At 41.9% G+C, this 22,730-nt stretch overlaps 1 protein-coding gene across 1 annotated transcript in view; it reads left to right on the top strand.

Moving 5' to 3' along the window:
- The window catches only part of LOC140187910 (syntaxin-1B-like), a 202,026-nt gene that overhangs the window by 152,134 nt on the left and 27,162 nt on the right, over positions 1-22,730 (top strand). The window contains exon 5 of the mRNA XM_072243763.1: positions 22,227-22,300. Within this exon, the coding sequence (XP_072099864.1) occupies positions 22,227-22,300 (74 nt within the window). The remainder of the gene's footprint in view (positions 1-22,226; positions 22,301-22,730) is intronic.

Genomic DNA, 22,730 nt, shown 5'->3' with positions numbered 1-22,730 from the left:
AAAGGGATATGAGAGGATCATGGGATGGGAGGCCTAGGGAGAAAGAAAGGGGGAGGGTGGGAAAAAAGCCCAGAAGGTGGGCAAGGAGTATAGTGAGAGGGACAGAGGGAGAAAAAGGAGAGAGAGAGAGGGGGGGGGGAATAAATAAATAACAAGAGAACGAACAGATGGGGTCTCCTTTTTCTCCCTCTGTCCCTCTCACTATACCCCTTGCCCATCCTCTGGGCTTTCCCCCCCCCCACCTTTCTTTCTCCCTAGGCCTCCCATCCCATGATCCTCTCATATCCCTTTTGCCAATCAACTTTCCAGCTCTTAGATCCACCCCTCGCCTCTTGTCTTCTCCTATCATTTCGGATCTCCCCCTCTCCCACCCACTTTCAAATCTCTTACTATCTCTTCTTTCAGTTAGTCCTGACGAAGGGTCTCGGCCCGAAACGTCAACTGTACCTCTTCCTGTATATGCTGCCTGGCTTGCTGCATTCACCAGCAACTTTTATGTGCGTTACATCCTTGGGTATGTTGGTTGCTAACACAAATCATGTATTGCACTGTATACATGTTCTAAATAAATCTGAATCTGATTTTACATCTGAGAGTAGATTGCAAGCTACAATTATATTTGATAATGTTGCGCCCATCGGTATAATATAATGATATAAAAACAGTAGGAATGGAACTCTTGGCCCCTTGTGCCTGTTCTACTATTCCTCTGCAAGATCATGGGTGAACCTTAACCTCAGGACCGTTTTCATCCACTGATTTCATCACTTCGGATTCCTTTAATAATTAAGTATTTATTAACCTCTTTCTTGAATATACACGAAGTTCAAAGTAAATTTATTATGAAAGTACATATATGTCACCATATACAACCCTGAGATTTGTCCAAAAGTATGTTGCTTAAAGTGTGATAACAGGTTGCAGATTGCCTTGAGAGCAATTCAGAAGAGGTATATTTAGAAGCTTTGTAAGCAGTGTCACGCAGGTGAGAAACTGCTAGAAAGTTCAGCAGTCTAATGAACTGAGATGGCACGAGCTGAGACACGTGCTGGGAAGTCACCATGGTAGCAGCTCAGAGTGGTTGAGCTAACGGATGCTGGAATTTTGGATGGATTATAAAAAGTTGATCCTTCGGTCTGATAACGGCCGAGGAGACACGACACAAGAGAACCACGTAAGCTACCCGAGAAACCACTGGTGGAGTTTAAGACCACCACGAGGGTGGAGGCACGGACCGATTAATTTCGAACCGTGATTACCGGTGCGGGTAAGAGCTTTCCTGTGGGGGTCTGCTGGTGGTGAACCCGTGCCGTGGGTTAGTAGACCGTTCCCTAGAAGGGGCTCTGTCCATCTGTGTCTGTGTGGGGGTCACACCAAGTGACTCTGAAGACTTCGGAAGCAAGAACAACCAAAGCTGCCAACTTGAACATCAACTCAATTAACTCTCTCTCTCGATCAATTCAACTCGACGCAACACAAAGTGAACTGAACTGCTTAAACTTACCTGACACCGTAAGACTGATATCTACGTCCTGGGCTATTTTTTTTGTATCCACACACACATTTACGCATTTACGGATATATATATATAGGCATCCATTAGTCTTATGAGACCATGGATTTGCGCCTTGGAAGGTTTCCAGGGCGCAGGCCTGGACAAGGTTATATGGAAGACCGGCAGTTGCCCTTGCTGCAAGTCTCCCCTCTCCACGCCACCGATGTTGTCCAAGGGAAGGGCATGAGGACCCATACAGCTTGGCATCGGTGTCGTCGCAGAGCAATGTGTCATTAAGTGCCTTGCTCAAGGACAGAACACGCTGCCTCAGCCAAGGCTCGAACTAGCGACCTTCAAATCACTAGGCGAACACCTTAACCACTTGGCCACGCGCCAACACATATATATAATAGTTTATAACCTGTATCGTATTATTCAGTTTAATGATATTAATCCATAGTAGTAATAAATATAGTCTTAATTTATAGTAAACCAGACTCCAGGTGTGTTCCATTTCTGCTGGTCTTTTTCAACCCGTCACGGAGTTTGTGACAGCAGCCTGCAACACATCGCCATGGTTCAATGGCACCATTTTGACTTGCCCTCTCCCCACAGCAATTGAGCCTTTACGCACTCCTGGTGAAGAATGCCAGAGAGTCGCTTCCCTTTGTATGGCTGCACATCAGAAGCTCAACTCAACAAAAAATAGAGTTTTATTTATTTAACATCTTTCAACATGTTAGGATGTCCTACACTGCTTACAGTAGTTACAGATGATTAAGTTCTTTGCAAGTGTAATCACTGTTATAATATGTGAAATGGTGCAACCAGTTTACTCACACCCACAACATTAAGATCCAATAGTTTAATAAATTTTAGACGAAGTGGTTTATGTGAAAGTGATTTGAGAATACATTTGAAATTGATTATTTATTGTTTCTGACTGCTAAGCTGATGAGATAAGTAGTCTTGTATCACTCGGTATTTTCGTATCTATTTGTAAATCTATTATACTTAAATAAATCTGCTGTGTTCAAAGTTCAAAAGTTCAAAGTAAATTTATTATCAAATTACAAATATGTTTACCATATACTACACTGAGATTCATATTTTGCAGGTATTAACAGAAATAAAATAGAATCATCCAAAAACGATACATGAGCAAAGACCAGCAAACTGTGCAAAGAAAACTGATGATATGAGTTGTAAAGAGGCCTTGAAAGTGAGTCTGTAGGTTCTAGTAAGGTAATAACTGTAACTGAACCTGGTGGTCTGGGGTCTAAAGCCTCGACCTCCTGTCGCAGATGATAAGAGGGAGCCGAGCGCATGGCTTGTATGGTGGGGGCCTTTGATGATGGAAGTTCATTTCTTGTGGCAGCACTCCCTGTAAATGTACTCAGTGGTAGGGAGGGTTTCGTCTTTAATGGACTGAGTTGTATCCACCAGATCTTGCAGTTTTTACCATTCCTGGGCATTGGTGTTTCCGTCCCAGACCATGATGCAACCAGTTAGGATACAGCACAATCAGAATCAGAATCAGGTTTACTATCACCGGCATGTGACCTGAAATTTGTTAGCTTAGCAGCAGCAGTTCAATGCAATACATAATCTAGCAGAGGAAAAAAATAAATAAAATAAAAATAATAATAAATAGACAAGTAAATCAATTATGTATATTGAATAGATTATTTAAAACGTGAAAAAACAGAAATACTGTATATTTTTTAAAAAATTGAGGTAGTGTCCAAAGATTCAATGTCCATTTAGGAATCGGATGGCAGAGGGGAAGAAGCTGTTCCTGAATCACTGAGTGTGTGCCTTCAGGCTTCTGTACCTCCTACCTGATGGTGACAGTGAGAAAAGGGCCCTGGGTGCTGGAGGTCCTTAATAATAGACACTGCCTTTCTGAGACACTGCTCCCTAAAGATGTCCTGGGTACTTTGTAGGCTAGTGAAGATGGAGCTGGCTAGATTTACAACCTTTTGCAGCTTCTTTGGCTGTGTGCAGTAGCCCCTTCATACCAGACAGTGATGCAGCCAATCAGAATCTCTCCACGGTACAACTCTAGAAGTTTTCGAGTGTTTTTGTTGACATGCCAAATCTCTTCAAACTCTTAATAAGGTATAGCTGCTATCTTGCCTTCTTTATAACTGCATCAATATGTTGGGACCAGAGATCTTGACACCCAGGAACTTGAAGCTGCTCACTCTCTCCACTTCTGATCGCTCTCTCCACTTCTGATCGCTCTATGAGGATTAGTATGTATTCCTTCGTCTTACCCTTCCCAAAGTCCACAATCAGCTCTTTTGTCTTACTGATGCTGAGCACCAGGTTGTTGGCATATCTCACTCCTGTACACCCTCTTGTCACCACCTGAGATTCTACCAACAATGGTTGTATCGTCAGCAAATTTATAGATGGTATTTGAGTTATGCTTAGCCACAGAGTCGTGTATATAGAGCGTAGAGCAGTGGGCTAAGCACACACCCCTGAGATGCGCCAGTGTTGATCGTCAGTGAGGAGGATATGTTATCACCAATCCGCACAGACTGTGGTCTTCCTGTTAGGAAGTTGAGGATCCAATTGCAGAGGGAGGTACAGAGGCCCAGGCTCTGCAACTTCTCAATCTGGATTGTGGGAATGATGGTATTGAATGCTGAACTATAGTTGATACATAGAAGTTTGTTAAAGTTTTTGGTGACATGTCGAATATATATTCAAACAATACTCCAAGTGTGGCCAAGCCAAATCTTTGTACATAATTCTGCACATTCGTGAGGGACGGGCTGCCATATCTGGTCTGCAGTGCTAGGAAGTTTTGCGAACCTCCTGTCACTTAAATGTAGTTTTAGCTAAGGACTGGAATTCACTTGCTTGGTCCTTGAGCATCCAGACTACTATTGAAACAGTTTTGTAGATATACGCTCTATGTGTATTCACACACACTGGTCCTGAGGGTTCAAAGATGCATCCTCCTGTGTTTCTATGCATTAAACCAACTTTGGAATTTGAGCATGATATTTTAACAGCATAATCATAACAATACTCAGAAATTCTTTCATGACTCTTGCTATATTTTAATATTTGCAGATGATCCTTTCGAATGCCGGACTGTTGAATAGCTTTTAATTATTTTTCTTTTTGAGTTAGAGATATGGCACAGCAAAAGTCCCTTCTGGCCCACCGAGCCCGCACTGTCCAATTACACCCATGTGCTCAATTAACCTACTAACCCAGTATGTCTTTGGACTGTGGGAGGAAACCAGAGCACCTGGAGGAAACCCATGCAATCATGGGGAGACAGCAGCGGGAATGGAACCCAGGTCAATGGCGCTCTAATGGCGTTGTACTAACCATTACACTACCATGCCACTTCGACAAGACACCTTTGATTGCATACGTTCCCGATTGCAGTGATTTGATCTGGAATTCGCCCAGACAAGTTTATGATATGATGCTAGTGATATGTTGTTAGTTCATTATTGTGTAGTAAGTACTCTTCCTTGCATCAGTGGCAGCGGTAAGTTCAGAATTAGTCATGACAAAGGCTGCCTAGCCACCTGAATCAGGGATTCTCCCTGTATTGTCATCTCCAATTCTCATAACTTTAACTCTCTAAAATTTCTATGAAATTCTTGTGTGACTGAGATACAAATTGTGCCATATCAATTTCTTCCCATTCGTTTTATGGCATGGCGAAGGATGAGTCCATAACTGGAGGGCATATGTTTAAGATAAGGAGTAAAGCTTTAGAGGATAGAAAATTAAGATGTTCTGTCATTTGGAGTTTGAATGCACTGTGTCACAGGGTGGTGGAGACAGCGACTCTCACAACGTTTGTGTGCACAGTTGAGTGCTTGCGATTAGTATAGACGGACACTTAATGCTCAGCATGGACACAGTGGATGGTCGGCCCTGTTTCTGTACTCCTTGACTCAACAAGACTGGTTATGTGGGAGCTGGTACTAGTAAGTATCTGACTATTTAACAAACCACTTTGTGATGGAGAGCACTCGGTAAATGCACTCCTTACACATGCGCGCTTACACAAACACAGAGGTTGCCTTCTCATTCTGCTGTCGTTGCGCTGGGAGTACGCACTTAATGTCTTCCCCGGTATGTTCTCATAATGGGTCCTAAACTGAACTGATGCATTCCGCTTGGCCTTATCGTGCCTTTCCTGGATACACACGGAATATTCAATTTCTTTAGTAATGGGGGTGTGTAAATGTGTATACGTTGTTTGTATACTGTGTTTAAGGCAGATTCTTCTGTTTACTTTGTAATATGATTACAACTACATTCTGGGGTGTATCATATTCTAATAAATGTGTAGTCTTAAATTAACTCTGTGGGTAATAAAAGGTGGTATGTCCTAGTGCCAAATATGAGCTCAATGCCCGCAGTCGGAGAGAGAGATAGGAGCTGTCAGGAGATCACATTAGACAAAAATAGTATGGAGCTATTATTGTGTTTTCTGATAAATATCTTTTTGTAAATATTGGCAGTTTTCTTTTCACTATGTTCTCTAAATTTTGTAAGTTTGATTTTTGATGCACCTAATAAACACCCTTGCACTAAAGTGCTAAGTGACTCCAGTCTTTGTTCCTTTGGTCATAACCCACGTGTCCAACACTCTTATACAAGAAGTTGGACCCTTGAACTCACAATCTACCTAATCATGGTTTAACACTTTATTGTCTGTCTGTACTTCTCTTTCTCTTTAAGTGCAAGAGAAGTTTTACTTTAATTATTGTTGTTTTACTTTGTACTGATGTGGTGAAATGATCTGTATGGATGGCACTCAAAACAGAATTTTTCACTGTATCTTGGTACATGTGATAGATATAAACAATTACCAATCATCAGGGCATGATGCTCTTTTTTTATTGATGTTTATTTATGTTTGTAATTTATAGATTTTTATGTTTTGCACTGTACTGCTACAGAACAACAAAATTCATCTCATATGTCAATGATAATAAATCTTATTCTGTTTCCTTGCTCTAAAATTGTGTCCCTTGTGCTAGATTCCTCCAAGGGCAAACATGCTCTCACGTCTGCCTTGTCATATCTCCTCAGAAAGTTGTACATTTTAATTAGGTTTTAATCTCCTAAATTACACTGATTGCAGGCTTTTCTTATAATCAATTTGTCAGTAGATTACCCCTCCTTTCCAGGAATCAATTCTGAAACCACCTTTGAATTAGTTCTAATGCAACTGTCTCTTTCTGTACGTAACTGGGCCAAAAATATACTGCTCCAGGTGTGGCCTCACCGGCACTGTGAACAATTGTAGGAAAATCTTCCAACATTTGTACTTTATCCAGGTTGACAATGCTTTAATTATTTTTCCCATGAGCTGTGCCTGGAAGTTGGTCTTCTATATATTTTGTTTACAAAGCTAGATCCCTTTGTATAGATCTTTTTCTTTAGCAGCCTTCCAAAAGCCTTCCCCATTTTAGCAATATCTTGAGCAATTCCAGAGATCTAAAAAAGGTCTTTTCCTTTTAAATTTTTCTTTTATAGATGTGTGTGTCACTGACAAGGTCAATATTTTTTCTCCATCCCTAATTATCCTTTCTACATTAAACCGATGCAGCTGATCAGGAGAAGATAGTCCCATTGTATTGTAGGATTGGATTTACCTGCATACCTTGAGGATGTATTTCTAGATCAGAAGATACTGTACGAAGGGTGATTGATGAGTTCGTGGCATAAGGTAGAAGGGGTTAATTTTAGAAAACCTAGCACATTTATTTTTCAACATAGTCCCCTCTTACATTTACACACTTGGTTCAGCGGTCGTGGAGCATACAGATCTTGGACCTCCAGAAAGTGTCCGCAGCAGGGGTTATTGATAAGTTTGTGGCCTAAGGTAGAAGGAGATGAGTTATACAGCTCTCGTTACATGCACATGTAGGTCAACTCTTTGAGTGATTATGCAGAAAGTTTGAAGTTAATAACTCATCAGGGGTGATTGATAAGTTCGTGGCCTAAGGTAGAAGGAGATGAGTTGTTAACTTCAAACTTTCTGCATAATCACTCAAAGGGTTGACCTGCATGTGCATATAACGAGAGCTGTATAACTCACCTCCTTCTACCTTAGGCCATGAACTTATCAATCACCCATCTGTGGACACTTTCTGGTGGTCCAAGATCCGTATGCTCCACGACCGCTGGACTAAGTGTGTAAATGTAGGAGGGGACTATGTTGAAAAATAAATGTGCTAGGTTTCCTAAAATTGACTCCTTCTACCTTAGGCCACGAACATATCAATCACCCCTCGTATGTAACTTGGAGTGGAATCTGTAGGGTGCCCCATTGTCTTTACATTCTTGGTAGTTAAGATTGGGAGGTATTGTTGGAATAGCCAACACAAGTAGCTCAAACATTTTTGAGTGGTCCTCACTGTAGTTATGATGCTGTGGTGGAGAGGAGGTGCCAGCCGAAAGGGACTACCTTGTCCTAAACTGAGTCAAAGTTCTTGAGTAGGGCTAATGCTCTGCTAATTCCAGAAAATGCAGAGTATTCCAACATACATGTCCTGTAGGTGGTGGAAAAACTTCAGCGTGTCAGTAAGTGCTTCATTCACCTGATGATTCTCAGCCTCAGACCTGCTGGTGCAACTACGATATTAAAGCAGTTACCTGAGGTGAATTTATGGTCAATTGTCAATGTTGGTAGTGCAAGCCTCAATAATGGAAAAAATATCAAGATTAAATATCAAGCTTAGGTCAAGCAGCATCCGTGGAAATGAACAGTCAACGTTTTGGGCCGAGACCCTTCGTCCTGACAAAGGGTCTCAGCCTGAAACGTTGACTGTTCATTTCCGTGGATGCTGCCCGACCTGCTGAGTTCCTCCAGCGTGCTGTGCGTGTTGCTTTGACCCCAGCATCTGCAGAGTATTTTGTGTTTAAATATCAAGATTAGATGGTTTGGGCTCTCCCTTTTTGGAGATGATGATGCCTTGAACTTTTCTGGCATGAATGTTACTTTCCACAACTTAACCCCTGCCTGAATGTAGTCTAGGTCAACAACATGCAGGTCTAGCCTGGTGAAATATTGCAAATGGAATTGGACCATACTCAGCCATCAGCAAGTAGCCTTACTTCTGATTGCCTGATGGAAGGAAAGTCATTGAAACATTGTGGATGTTTTGGCCTCTGGCTTTTACTTGAATGATTCATGAAGTGATGGCTTGGGGCTGAGATAACACTGGAAAACAGTTTTTTTCAAAAGTGCTGCTTCCTCAGAATTTTTATTTTTGTTTATGATAGACCACTTGAAGCTGAACACAAATATAATTTCAGACTACATGTATCACATAGGAATTTGGAGAAACAAGAAATTAACTTTTATTTAAGATGATGCATTTAATTGCATAATGGTGCTGATGCTTTGCAATAGTTCAATTAAGCTAAAAATGTTTTGTTAATGATTTTCATTTGTACTCCTGAGGCTTCTCTCACTTAAATGTTCAACAATAATCAGCCAGCACTGAGGGATTCCGGTTACCCTGATACTGTTTCTCCATGACTGTAATGTCCTGCTGAAACTTTTCACCGTGCTCACCACTGACAGCACCAAGATTTGCAGGGAAGAAGTCTGAATGGGAATGCAGAAAATGAATTGTTAGTGACGAAGGGAATTAAAGAGGCATGAGAAAGGACCTTGCCCAGGTGGATTGGAGGAGGATACTGGCAGGGATGATGGGAAAGCAGAGATGACTGAAGTTTCTGGAAATAGTTCACAAGGTGCAGGATACAGAGGAAGAAGTTCTCAAATGCAGGGGTAGGCAACCGTGGCTAATATAGAAAGTTAGGGACTGCATAAAAGCCAAGGAAAGGGCATTGAAAGTAGCAAAAGTGAGTGAGAAGTTGGATGATTGGGAAGTTTTTAAAATCCAGCAAAAGGCAACTAAAAAACCTATAAGAGGGGAAAAGATGAACTATGGAGGCAGACTAGCTAATAATATAAAGCAAGATACCAAAAGTTTTTCAGTTACATAAAGAGTAAAAGGGAGGTGAGAGTTGATATTGAACCACAGGAAAATGATGCTGGTGAGGTAGTAAAGGGAGACGAAGAAATGGAAGATGAACCTAATGGGTACTCTGCACCTGTCTTCACTGTGGAAGACACTACCAGTGTGCCAGAGGTCCGTGAGTGTCGGGGAGCAGGAGGGAGAGCCGTTGCTATTACAAAGGAAGAAGTGCTAGGCAAAGTCAAAGGTGGATAAGTTACGTGGGCCAGGTGGACTACATCCCAAAGTTGCTCAAGAGATAATGGGTGTATTGATCATGATCTTTCAAGAATCACTTGATTCTGGCATGGTCCTAGAGGACTGGAAGATTGCAAATGTCACTCCACTCTTTAAGAAGGGAAGAAGGCAAAAGAAAGAAAATTATAGGCTAGTTAGCTTAACCTCAGTGGTTGGGAAAGTGTTGGAGTCTATTATTGAGGATGAGGTTTAGGGGTACTTGGTGACTAATGGTAAAATAAGTCAAAGTCAGCATGATTTCTGCAAAGGAAAATCTTGCCTGACAAATTTATTAGAGTTCTTCGAGGAAGTACCAAGCAGGGTGGACAAGGGAGAGGCAGTAGATGTCATTTACTTAGATTTTCAGAAGGTGTTTAATAAGGTGCCACACATGAGGCTGCTTATCAGGGTAAAACCCTGTGATGTCACAGGAAAGATACTGGCATGGATAGCAGAATGGCTGACAGGCAGGAGGCAGAAAGTGGGAATTAAAAGAGAGCTTTTCTGGTTGGCTGCCGGTGACTAGTAATGTTCCTCAGGGGTCAGTATTAGGACCACTGCTTTTCACATTGTGTGTCAGTGATTTAGATAATGGAATTGATGGCTTTGTAACAAAGTTTTTGGATGATACGAAGATAGGTGAAGGAGTAGGTAGTGCCGAGGAAGCAATGTGATTGCAGCAGGATTTAGAATGATTGGAAGAATTGACAAAGAAATGGCAGATGGAATAAAATGTTGAAATGTATGATAATGCATTTTGATAAAAGGAACAATAGTGCAGACTATTGTCTAAATGGGGAGAGAGTTCAAACATCAGAGGTGCAGAGGGACTTAGGAGTCCTTGTACAAGACTCCCAGAAGGTTAATTCACAGGTTGAGTCTGTGGAAAGTAGACAATTGCTATGTTGGCATGTATTTCAAGGGATTAGAATATAAAAGCAAGGAGATAATGCTGAACCTTTATAAGACACTAGTCAGGCTGCACTCAGAGTACCGTCAATAATTTTGGGTCCCATATCTCAGAAAAGATGCGTTGTCATTGGAGAAAATCCAGAGGAGGTTCACGAGGATGATTCCAACAATGAAGGGGTTAACATATGAGTAGTGTTTGGTAGTGTTGTGCCTGTACTCAGTGGAATTTAGAAGACTGCAGGGGGATCTCATTGAAACCTACCGAATGTTGAAAGAACTAGATAGGGTGGATGTAGAGAGGATGTTTCCTATGGTGGGCATATTCAGAACTAGAGGGCAAACCCTCAAAATTGAGGGGCGACCTTTTAGAATGGAGGTAAGGAGGTTTGTTTAGCCAGACGGTAGTAAATCTGTGGAATGCTGTGTCACAGACTGCAGTGGAGGCCAAGTCTGTGCATATATTTAAGGTGGAAGTTAATCATTTTCTGATCAGTCAGGACATCAAGGGATCTGGTGAGAAGGCAGGTGTAAGGGGATCCGGGATCAGCCATGATGGAATGGCAGAGCAGACTCGATAGGCTGAAATGCCTAATTCTGCTCCTATGTTTTATGGTCTTATTTTGCATTTCATGGTTTTAACCATACAACAATTACAGCACAGAAACAGGCCATCTTGGCCCTTCTAGTCCGTGTCGAACTCTTATGTATGTATGCTTGAAGCATGTCCTCAACCAACAGCATGTAATTTGGTGCTCTGTAGTTGCTAAGGAAATTTTCAACAAGATTTTTGAGTGTCCTCCATGTGATTTTCTCTGGTCTCACTAGAAGTTCTTCGAGTTGCCTGTCATTGACCGGTTTGATTTATGGACCAACATAAATGCCTTCCTTAATCTTGGCATCAGTTATTCTGACTTGAATTATGAATTGAAATAACAGATACAGGTAATTTCAAAAATATTGTGCATGCTAGGGAAATTTCTTAGTGATTTTCATGATTAGCTAGCCCAAAATCCGTAAGATACATCTAAAAGTACTCAGGAAGCAAAATGATTGTTGTCCAGTGTAATCGTCCTCCAATAACCACAACTTTCGTGCGAAGTATAAATCCAGCTATTGGAATCTTTTCCCCTTGATGTCCATTGTTTCATTTTTGCCATGACTGTTTGAGATCAGATTTACTCAAAAGCTGCATTGGAGATGCACACACTACCTCTAGAATTTAGCTCTTTGAAGCATATTTAGACTGGAGCTGGGTGATCCTGGCAGAACTACAAATAAGCATCAGTACACAGGATAGTGTTGAATAAGTGCTACCTGACAGCACTATCAACAACAACTTCCATCAGCTTGCTGAAGACCAAGTTGGCACAAAGAACTGACACACTGACGTGATGTCTTTAACTTGCTTGCCTTTAGGGCAGTGAAATGTTACAAAGCAATACCAAGTATCTGCAAAGGGAGGCAGAGGAAATTCCTCCCTGCCAAAACCGAGATAAGACTTAATTAACACAAGAAGTCATAAATACAAGAGGTTCTGCAGCTGCTGGAAATGTTGTGGGTGGCTCTGTAACATCTTGTCTGTTGTTCGTAACACAAAAAGATTCTTGTTCCAGTTCCATTGCTAATGGAACTCGTGTTAATTTGAATGTTGCTGTTCAAAGTCGGCTTCAGACTGCATTTCCTTGCAAGTGCATGCAAGTATTTGAATGGGAAATTCGGGTGAGGTGATCAATAATTTGTCTCTTCTTGATCTTAGTTTAAAATCTCCCCAGGGCTGACAAATATCTGGCACAGGTGCAGTGGACTCAAGTATGGGCTATAAAAGTTTGCTCTATGATTCCAATTAGCTTCACCAGGCACTCACCATGTTATGTATTATGTTATCCTCCCTATGGCTGTCAGTTCAGAATCGGAATTAAGTTTAATATCACTGGCAAACAAAGGATTCAAAGTACATTTATTATCGAAGTATGTATGCAATATTACAATCCTGAGAGTCGTCATCTTCACAGACAGCCACAAAACAAAACACCATGGAACCCGTTCAAGGAAAAAACATAAACCCCCCCCCGCCAATCTGACACACGAAAAAAATCAGCAAACAGTAACATGAACATCACCCCCCCTAACACACACACACAAACAAGTTGCGCAAATGACACTGAGCGAAAGCACAGAAAATAAAAGACAAATTTGAAAGGGTCCATGTTCAGTTCAGCTCAACGCACTGAACTAAATATGGACTGTTTTGATTTTGTGTTCAGCGCAGCTAATGAATGCATCCTGAGATTTGCAACAGCAGTACAGTGCAATACATAAAAATACTATAAATCAATAATATAATTTAAAAGTAAATTGAATGAGGAGTGCAAAAATAGTGAGGTAGTATTGATGGGTTGGTTCACTGCAGCTTTAATTGCAATTTATTGATGTTTCAGTATTTTATCCAAAGTGTTTGTGTCTATGTATGGTTTTGTGGATGTGACTGCACAGGGTTCTCCCTTTCTACGAACAGGTTGCCAAGTGCATTATGTTTCCATTGGATATCTTGTAACTCCAACACATTTGCAATATGTGTATTTAAATAAACTGAGCTCCAGATTGTAACCTGACCTATACTTCCCATATTCTCATTTCTTGCTTTCAAAGACGTGGCTAAAAGAAAATAGTTCCAGGTCCTCAGCTGAGATACAGGGCACACTTTTAAGAGACCTTACCTTATCCCACCAGGAGTTCTCTATACAAACACTGCTGAAAATGTCAGCTTCTTGGTTCTGCACTCCGCTTGGCAACTTACAATTCAGTAAGAAAGTGAAGACAGATGTGGAGAAGGGCAATAATCCGAATAGTAAACTAAAGGATTCTCTGGATTCCAGAAAGTTATATAACACCAATATAATTAAGATTTCAGAACGGACTACAAGAACTTCCACGCAAACCCAATTGCCTGGTAGGTACTTAGATGAACATCCTAATATATCTCCTACTTAGATTTGGATTCTCAAGTTTTAAGCTTCCAGGTTTATGGTGCACATCCTCTGTAATAAATTTATTGGGCTTCAAGAACAAAAAGCCTCCAATATTGTAATTGTTTTTTAGAGAAGCTAAGAGTGCCAGCTCTGTTGAGACCACTCCTGCCTTTTATCTGTGCCAGCTATCTGAGGTTCTATATGTGCACTGTAGTGAGTTTTTGAGAGTTGATGTCTCTACCTTCAATCGTGAAGAGTGGACATGAGAAATGGTGTTTTATTAGAGTGCCTCCTACTGGCAAACAAAACTTGAAATATATTTTGTAATTTTACAATTTGTAATATTTTTATATATGTATATATATGTACTAATTTATAGTCTATTTTGTGTATTGCTCTGTACTGCTGCCACAAAACAAGTTTCACAACATATGTCAGTGATAATAAACTTGATTCTGATTCTAATTCTAAATGCAATTGAAATGGAACTGGCATGACTTAAAAGCAGATAAATGATACTCCCCACCCCAAAAAAGAACAGGATAAAGTAATATTTCCAGTTGGAGGAATGGGTTGGAATATGTTGTCTGAAGACAATAAAGCTGCAGTTGTATTTGATTACGATACAGTGGTGGAGCTGGAAGACCTGCTGTCATATTGCTCATGTGACTTGGGTCTGATCCAATCCTCCAGTGTTGTCTGAGTGGACTTTGTACATTGTCTCTGTGACTGAACGACATTCTCTTGGGTGCTTCACTTTCCTTCCATGGCCCAAAGACATTCAATCTAGAAGATCACTTGGCTTCTGTAAATTCACACAAATGAAGGTGGACCTGTGACAGGGAGGCTGAGTTACAGAGAAATGAGTAGGGAATGGCTTTGATGTGGTTCCTTGGATATCCAGCATGAAAGTGATGGGCCAAATGGTCTCCTTTTACGTCGTATGAAGCTATGAGAGTGGAGATTTCCATTGAGAGTGGGAGAGATTCAAACAAGAGGACATGAGTTGAGAGTTAAAGGGCAAAAGTTTAGGGGTAACATGAGGGGGAACTTCTTTACTCAGAGAGTGGTGGCTGTGTGGAACAAGCTTCCAGCAGAAGTGGTTGAGGCAGGTTCGATGTTGTCATTTAAAGTTAAACTGGACAGCTATGTGGACAGGAAAGGAATGGAAGGTTATGAGCTGAGTGCAGATCGGTGGGACTAGGTGAGAGTAAGAGTTCGGCATGGACTAGAAGGGCCAAGATGGCCTGTTTCTGTGCTGTAATTGTTATATGGTTATATGAGTTAAGCATCTGCCAAAATCTGAAACTTGGACAAAATCTATCATTAGACATTTATTCCGACACAATCTAGTAGCTTGTATTGGCTGGTACTTCCACTATGAAACCATGTTTACACTTTCCAACCTACCATGATGCCGGGAGTGAATCAGTAAGTATTGGTATTTATTCACATATACATTTATTGTTAGTGGATTGGTGACAGAGGTGGGTGGCAGTGTATTATAAAAGGTTGTTGGTATATTTGAAGAAGTGGTGAGACGTGTGTGTGTGTCTGCGCGCGCATTGATTGGGAGACGGGGGAGCCTCTGTATTGCAGATTGGGAGCATCAATGCTGTTGGTGCCAATACCTGGCCACGAAAGGCGTTAGTTGGCCCTGTTGAACCATTTGTAACAAAGAGGAATGCCACTTTACTGCTATGTGACAGGAGCTTTGCTCTACAAATCTGCCAGGAACTCAAACAAAGATCATGTCTAATTTTGTACAGATAATTAGTTGACTGAAGATCTTATTTACAAAATTATACAGCATCATTTTTTACTGGAAGAATTCCCCTTTAATGCTGGAACACTGCATGTCCAATGCATATGGCAGCGAGCATATAAATCTGCATTAGTTTTCTTTTCAGTGTCTGACTTTCGAAAGGGCAGTTTTCATGCCTCATTCTAATTTCACAACTGCCAATCACAAGTGTTTTGTTCACTAATCATAATTTGAAACTTGTAGCTTCTGTTGAATTATATTTCAATCAATGTGACGGGTTTCAATGTAAGAAAATAAAATATTTTCCACTTCATATTCAGTTTAGCACCTCCAGTTTAATTGATTTGCAAAAGGAACCTGACTACTTAGGGAATGGGGGAGGGAATTTGTGTGCTATAGTGTGTGTCAAAGGGAGAATGACAAGCAGAGCATCAGGAAGCTGTACTGGACTAACTGTTGAATCATCGTAGTATCTGATAAACTCCATTTCAGGTAATGTGTGCCTGGTAACCTGATTACATGAAAGAATCATTATGTGCCCTGGAGAAAGTGTAGATCAGATCAGAAGTGGCTTAGAGTTCCAAGTGATCTGGAGGAGCTGGAGTGATTGTTTTCTTTTGGGAGAAGGGTTGAAATGAGATAATTGAAGCTTTCATCTTCTCCTGAATACAATTATCAACACTCAACTGATGTTCAGCATGGGAAGAAAGGTTAATATTAGAAGGCAAAGTTTAAAAATAAAGAAGACTAATGTTAGCTTGGGCATCTAGAGAGCAATCCAATTGTGTCGTGAGTGATCGATCAATGCAAGTTCATCCTGAGAAGACATCATTACACTACTGGCCCTGTGGTGATTACACAGTTGGTGGCTGGCTCTGCACTTTATTCTCTAGCTTTCTGTATCTGCCTCTGCATTCCCAGGGCTACAGCCAGCACTGATAATGATCAGAACGTGGGTGCAAAGTGTTTTGAGATCCTGCATTAGAGGCCAGACTTGCCATGGCACCTGCAGTTATCTAATCCCCAACCATGTTATTAAGACCTTGGCTGTGGCGTTGGGACTCGGGCTAGCACTGCTCTGAGCACCTCTAGATTGTCCTGCAGAGCAGCGCATGGAGCTATGTCCCAGGATTTGCTCGAACAGGGCTCCTTGCCCATTTTGATAGATTAATTCCTCACTCTGTTGATCAGAAATGGGATGTACCAAAATGAGGGAGAATTTTTTTTTCTCACAGAAGGTTGACTCGCACATCTCTGACTGGTAGGATAATTGGCCACAGTGAGTTTCCTCTTGTGTGCAGGTGAATGATAGAATCTGGGATGAATTGACAGTATTTGAAGATCAGAAAGTGATGTGGACTGGAAACCAGAGGTCGGATCTGCTATGGTGTTTTGAGTGCAGGAGCAGGCTTGAGGAGCCTGCGTAGCTCAGTCCCACTTCTACTTTCAACATTGGTCTGCTCTTAAAGTAAAATAGAACCTAAAACATAGAACAGTACAGTACAGTATGAGCCCTTTAGCTCATGATGTTGTACCAACTAATATAAACCTACTCCATGATAATCTAATCCTTCCCTCCTATACAGCCCTTAGCCCTTCATGTGTCCATCTAAGACTTTTTTAAATATCCCTAATGTATCAGTCTCAACCACCACCCCCAGGAGTGTTTCCCAGTAACCTACCACTCTCAATGTAAAAAGTCTACCTCTGACATGTCCTCTAAACTTTCCTCCACCCACATATTATGGATGTCCTCTGCCAATGACCTGGGAAAAAGGCACTGGCTCTCCACTCTATACATGCCTCTCATAGTCCTATACACTTTTATCAAGTCACTTCACATATTCCTTCTCTCCAAAAGAGAATAGCCCTAGCTCACTCAATCTAATCCATGCAGCATCCTAGTAAAACTCCTCTGCACCCTGTCTAAAGCTTCCATATCCTTGTAATGAGAAGTGAACAAAATACTCTTTTAAGTTTTGTCTAACCAAAGTTTCTTAGAGCTCTTGAACTGAACCCCTCCAACTAATGAAGGCAAGGACACCATAAGCCTTTTTAACCACCCTATCAACTTGCACGACAACTTTAAGGGGACCACAAGATCCCCCTAGCCTCCACACTGCTAAGGATCCTGCCATTAACGTTGTACTCTGCCTTCAGTTCAATCTCATAGGTATATCACTTCACACTTCTCCAGATTGAACTCCATCTTCCAGTTCTCCACCCTATCTGTATCCCATTGTAACTTACAGTATGACAACCTTCTACACAATCCATAACGTCACCAGCCTTCATGGCATCTGCAAACTTACTAAGCCACCGTTCCGCTTCCACATTGAAGTCATTGATTTAAAAAAAATCACAAAGAGCAGTGGTCTCAGAACGGATCCTGCAGACCACTAGTCGTGGATCTCCATATCTCCATGTGGAATACTCTCCATCTGCAAAACACCCTCTGCTTTCTGTAGGCAAGTCAATTCTGAGTCCATCCAGCCAAATTTCCATGGATTTCATGACTTTCTGGAAGAACCTGCCATTGAAAACCTTGATAAACACATGGCTAAAATCCAAATGCGCCACATCCACTGGTTTACCTTCTTTAGTTTGTTTCGCCACCTCCTTGAAAAATTCAGTCCAGCTCATGAGGTATGATCTGCCCCTCAGACTGCCATGCTGACTATACCTGCTAAGAATACACTTCTCCAAGTGCTCATAAACTCTGTCCCTTGGAATATTTTCCATTATTTTGCCCACCATTGACATAAGGCCTGCTGGTGTATAACTCCCAGTATTATACTTATTCACTTTCTTGAAACCAGAACACTTACCATCCTCCACTACTCCTGTGGCCAAGGAGAAGACAAAGATCGTTGTCAGTCCTTCAGCAGTCTTTTCCCTCGCTTCCTGTCTGGCCGTGGACTTGTTTATCTTTAGTGCTGGAAGTGTGGACTGATAATGGTGCAGTGAGGTCATTGAGCCACACTCACAACACGCTGGAGGAACGCAGCAGGTCAGGCAGCTTCCATGGAAATGATCAGTCAACGTTTTGGGCCGGAACCCTTCGTCAGGACTGAAGAGGGAAGGGGCAGAGGCCCTATAAAGAAGGTGGGGGGAGGGTGGGAAGGAGAAGGCTGGTAGGCTCCAGGTGAAAAACCAGTTATATATAGGCATCCATTAGTCTTGGAGACCATGGATCTGCGCCTGGAAAGTCTTTACTCTCCAGTGGCAGGCCTGGGCAAGGTTGTATGGAAGACCAGCAGTTGCCCATGCTGCAAGTCTCCCCTCTCCACGACACCAATGTTGTCCAAGGGAAGGGCATTAGGACCCATACAGCTTGGCACCAGTGTCGTCGCAGAGCAATGTGTGGTTAAGTGCTTTGCTCAAGGACACAACACGTTCCCTCGGCTGGGGCTCGAACTCACGACCTTCAGGTAGCTAGTCCAATGCCTTAACCACTTGGCCACATGCCCACATAGGGATAGGGGAAGGGAGGGGGAGGGAATTACTGGAAATTGGAGAATTCAATGTTCATACCAAGGGGCTGGAGACTACCCAGACGGTATATGAGGTGTTGCGCCTCTAACCTGAGTTTAGCCTCATCATGGCAGTAGAGGAGGCCATGTATGGATATATCCGAATGGGAATTGGAAGCAGAGTTGAAGCCCTATCCCTATTTCACTCTGCCACCTCCCCCAGCTGCCTATCACCTCCCTTATGGTTCTGCCTCCTTCTACTACCCATTGTGTTTTCCCCTATTCCTTCTTCACCTTTCCTGCCTATCCCCTCCCTGCTTCCCCTCCCCCACCCCTTTATCTTTCCCCTTACTGGTTTTTCACCTGGAACCTACCAGCCTTCTCCTTCCCACCCTTCCCTCACCTTCTTTATAGGGCCTCTGCCCCTTCCCTCTTCAGTCCTGACGAAGGGTTCCGGCCCAAAACGTTGACTGATCGTTCCCACGGATGCTGCCCGACCTGCGGCGTTCCTCCAGTGTGTTGTGAGTGTTGCTTTGACCCCAGCATCTGCAGAGTATTTTGTGTTTAAGATCATTGAGCCGTCTGGGACCTTCCATACAAAAGACCAATTGTGCTTCTTAAATGAGATTTAGGGATGGAGGGAAAACAGAAGGAGAAATAGATGTGATTAAAAGAAAGAGAAAAACATCAAATATTAACTTCTTGAACTATTACATTTTTAAAATATTATATTTCAAGAATTTACTACCTGTGAGGGCGATTTCCATAGTTCCAGTTGTTCCTTATAGAGCATGTGAATAGAAGATGTGTTATTAGAGGATTACACGAGGGGTGATTGATACGTTCGTGGCCTAAGGTAGAAGGAGTCAGTTTTAGAAAACCTAGCACATTTATTTTTCCTACACTTACACATTTAGTCCAGTGGTCGTGGAGCATAGGGATCCTTCCTTTGTAGAAGTCAGCATCTTGGACCTCCAGAAAATGGTCCACAGCAGGGGTGATTGATAAGTTCGTGGCCTAGGGTAGAAGGAGATGAGTTATTAACTTCAAACTTGCTGCGTTTTCACTCAAAGAGTTGAACTGCACGTGCATGTAACAAGAGCTGTCTAACTCATCTCCTTCTACCTAAGGTCACGAACTTATCAATCACCCCTGCTGTGGACCACCTGGAGATCCAAGACGCTCTCATTACATGCACGTGCAGTTCAACTCTTTGAGTGATAATGCAGAAAGTTTGAAGTTAATAACTCATCTCCTTCTACCTTAGGTCACGAACTTATCAATCTCCCCTGCTGTGGACCACTTTTACAACGAAGGGATCTGTATGCTCCATAACCGCTGGACTATGTCTGTACATGTAGGAGGGGACTATGAGGAAAAATAAGTGTGCTAAGTTTTCCAAAATTGACTCCTTCTATCTTAGAGCACGAACTTATCAATCACCCCTCATAAGTCTCCTAGAAGTTTGTCCTCTTTATTATTTATTCAAATACTAGTGCTAATGCAGGTATATGGAGTTGAGTGGGATCTGCGATCAGCCATGATGGAATGATGGAGCAGACTTGATAGGCTGAATGGCCTAATTCTGCTCCTATGTCTTATGGTCTACTAATGCTGTGACAGTTTATTCATTATTATGGCACAAATGTGTTAATTTCTTGAAACCCACATAGAGGTAAACAACTAGCTCAATTTTTGTCAATTCATTTGAAGAACAGCTCTAAATCTTCACCCCTGCTCTCTCCAGATAAAAACTGCAATAACTTTATCCTAGCAACACACATCAAAGTTGCTGGTGAATGCAGCAGGCCAGGCAGCATCTCTAGGAAGAGGTACAGTCGACGTTTCAGGCCGAGACCCTTCGTCAGGCTAACTGAAGGAAGAGTTAGTAAGAGATTTGAAAGTCCTGAAGGAAGAGTTCAAATCTCTTACTAACTCTTCCTTCAGCTAGTCCTGACGAAGGGTCTCGGCCTGAAACGTCGACTGTACCTCTTCCTAGAGATGCTGCCTGGCCTGCTGCGTTCACCAGCAACTTTGATGTGTGTTGCTTGAATTTCCAGCATCTGCAGAATTCTTGTTGTTTGCGTTTTTTTTAAAAAAATAACTTTATCCTCTTCATTTCTAATGGAACATGTAAGATCTGTGTCTGTGGTGGCCAGTGCCATCATGTTTGCTGTTGTGTGCTGGGGCAGCAGGCTGAGGGTAGCAGACACCAACTGAATCAACAAACTCATTCATAAGGCCAGTGATGTTGTGGGGATGGAACTGGACTCTCTGACAGTGGTGCCTGAAAAGAGGATGCTGTCCAAGTTGCGTGCCATCTTGGACAATGTCTCCCATCCACTACATAATGTACTGGTTGGGCACAGGAGTACATTCAGCCAGAGACTCATTCCACCGAGATGCAACACTGAGCGTCATAGGAAGTCATTCCTGCCTGTGGCCATCAAACTTTACAACTCCTCCCTTGGAGGGTCAGACACCTTGAGCCAATAGGCTGATCCTGGACTTATTTCCTGGCATAATTTACATATTACTATTCAATTATTTATGGTATTATTACTATTTAATTATTTATGGTGCAACTGTAACGAAAACCAATTTCCCTCGGGATCAATAAAGTATGACTATGACTAAGATACACCCCAAGCAGCCAGAACCAATGTACCATCTAATCAGGCAGCTTTCCTATTGATCTGAGTACTTGTATTTGAATCTCACCATTGAAATTAGAGAATTCAAATTCTAGAACTCAAATCAGTATAGCTGGTATCAGTAACAAAGACCATGAAATGTTCAGATTGTCCAAAGAACTCATTAGATTCATTTTTATCTTTAAGAGAAATTATCTGCCATCCTTATTTATAAGACCATAAGATATAGGAGCAGAATTAGGCCATTTGGCTGAATCATTTTCCCTCTTGGCCCCAGTCTCCTGCCTTCTTCCCATATCCCTTGATTCTTACCTATCGAGAATCTATCAACCTCTTGATCTTTCAAGATCTTTCCTATCAGTGATCTCTGATCCACAGGTATGCGGTTGCTTCTTAACTATTTGCGGAAATGAGCTAACAAACCACTCTGATCTTGAGCAGTTAGGGATGGGCAATTGGTATTGAGATTATTAGTGACTTCCTTAGTGAACAAGTAACAACGCCATTTTAGGGAATACTTGTAATTGGTTGGCTGGAGCATTCACTACACAAACAAGAGATGGTGCGTCATGCATTGAACATGAGAAATATATGCACTTGTGATCTTCCTGGGCTGTTGTGAAAGTGGAAACGTCCAAGGTGCTCCATTCCATCCTGTGAGCAGAACTTAAGGTTGCTTTTATTTGCTTTATTCCAGCTGGAAGAACGACCACAAATGAGGAACTGGAAGACATGCTGGAGAGTGGGAATCCTGCTATCTTCACATCTGGGGTGAGTGGAGTATGTAGTGTGTCTTCACTGTAACTCTGATAGCTCCTCAAAGCCAGGTGAGATTTAATCCACCTCATTTCAGCAAAAGCATTATATTGCAGAATGAATTGCAGGGGAAAGCGTACCAAGCGTCAACAGAGGGAGAGAAAAGCAGCGTATTGGGCTAAAGCAAGGAAGTCTGGCATTTCACCATTAGTTTGGCTCAGTTAGTAGGACAGATTGTGGTTGAAACCTCATAGGAGGCTTAGCCTCATAATCAAGGCTGATACTTTAGAGTATTATCCTGTCAAAATCACTATATGTCTGATAAGAAGCCAAGGTCTCAGCCCATTTACATAGTTTGAAAAACAGCTGGGCGTGTTGAGGATCCAAACCTATAGTTCTTCAAATGCAGAACTCTTCTGTGTATATCTGTCTGTGTCTCAATCAG

Source organism: Mobula birostris, chromosome 25 (genome assembly GCF_030028105.1).
Source record: "Mobula birostris isolate sMobBir1 chromosome 25, sMobBir1.hap1, whole genome shotgun sequence".
Lineage (NCBI taxonomy): Eukaryota > Metazoa > Chordata > Chondrichthyes > Myliobatiformes > Myliobatidae > Mobula > Mobula birostris.
The sequence above is the reverse complement of the archived record's forward strand: the minus strand, read 5'-3'. Positions and strand labels throughout refer to the sequence as shown.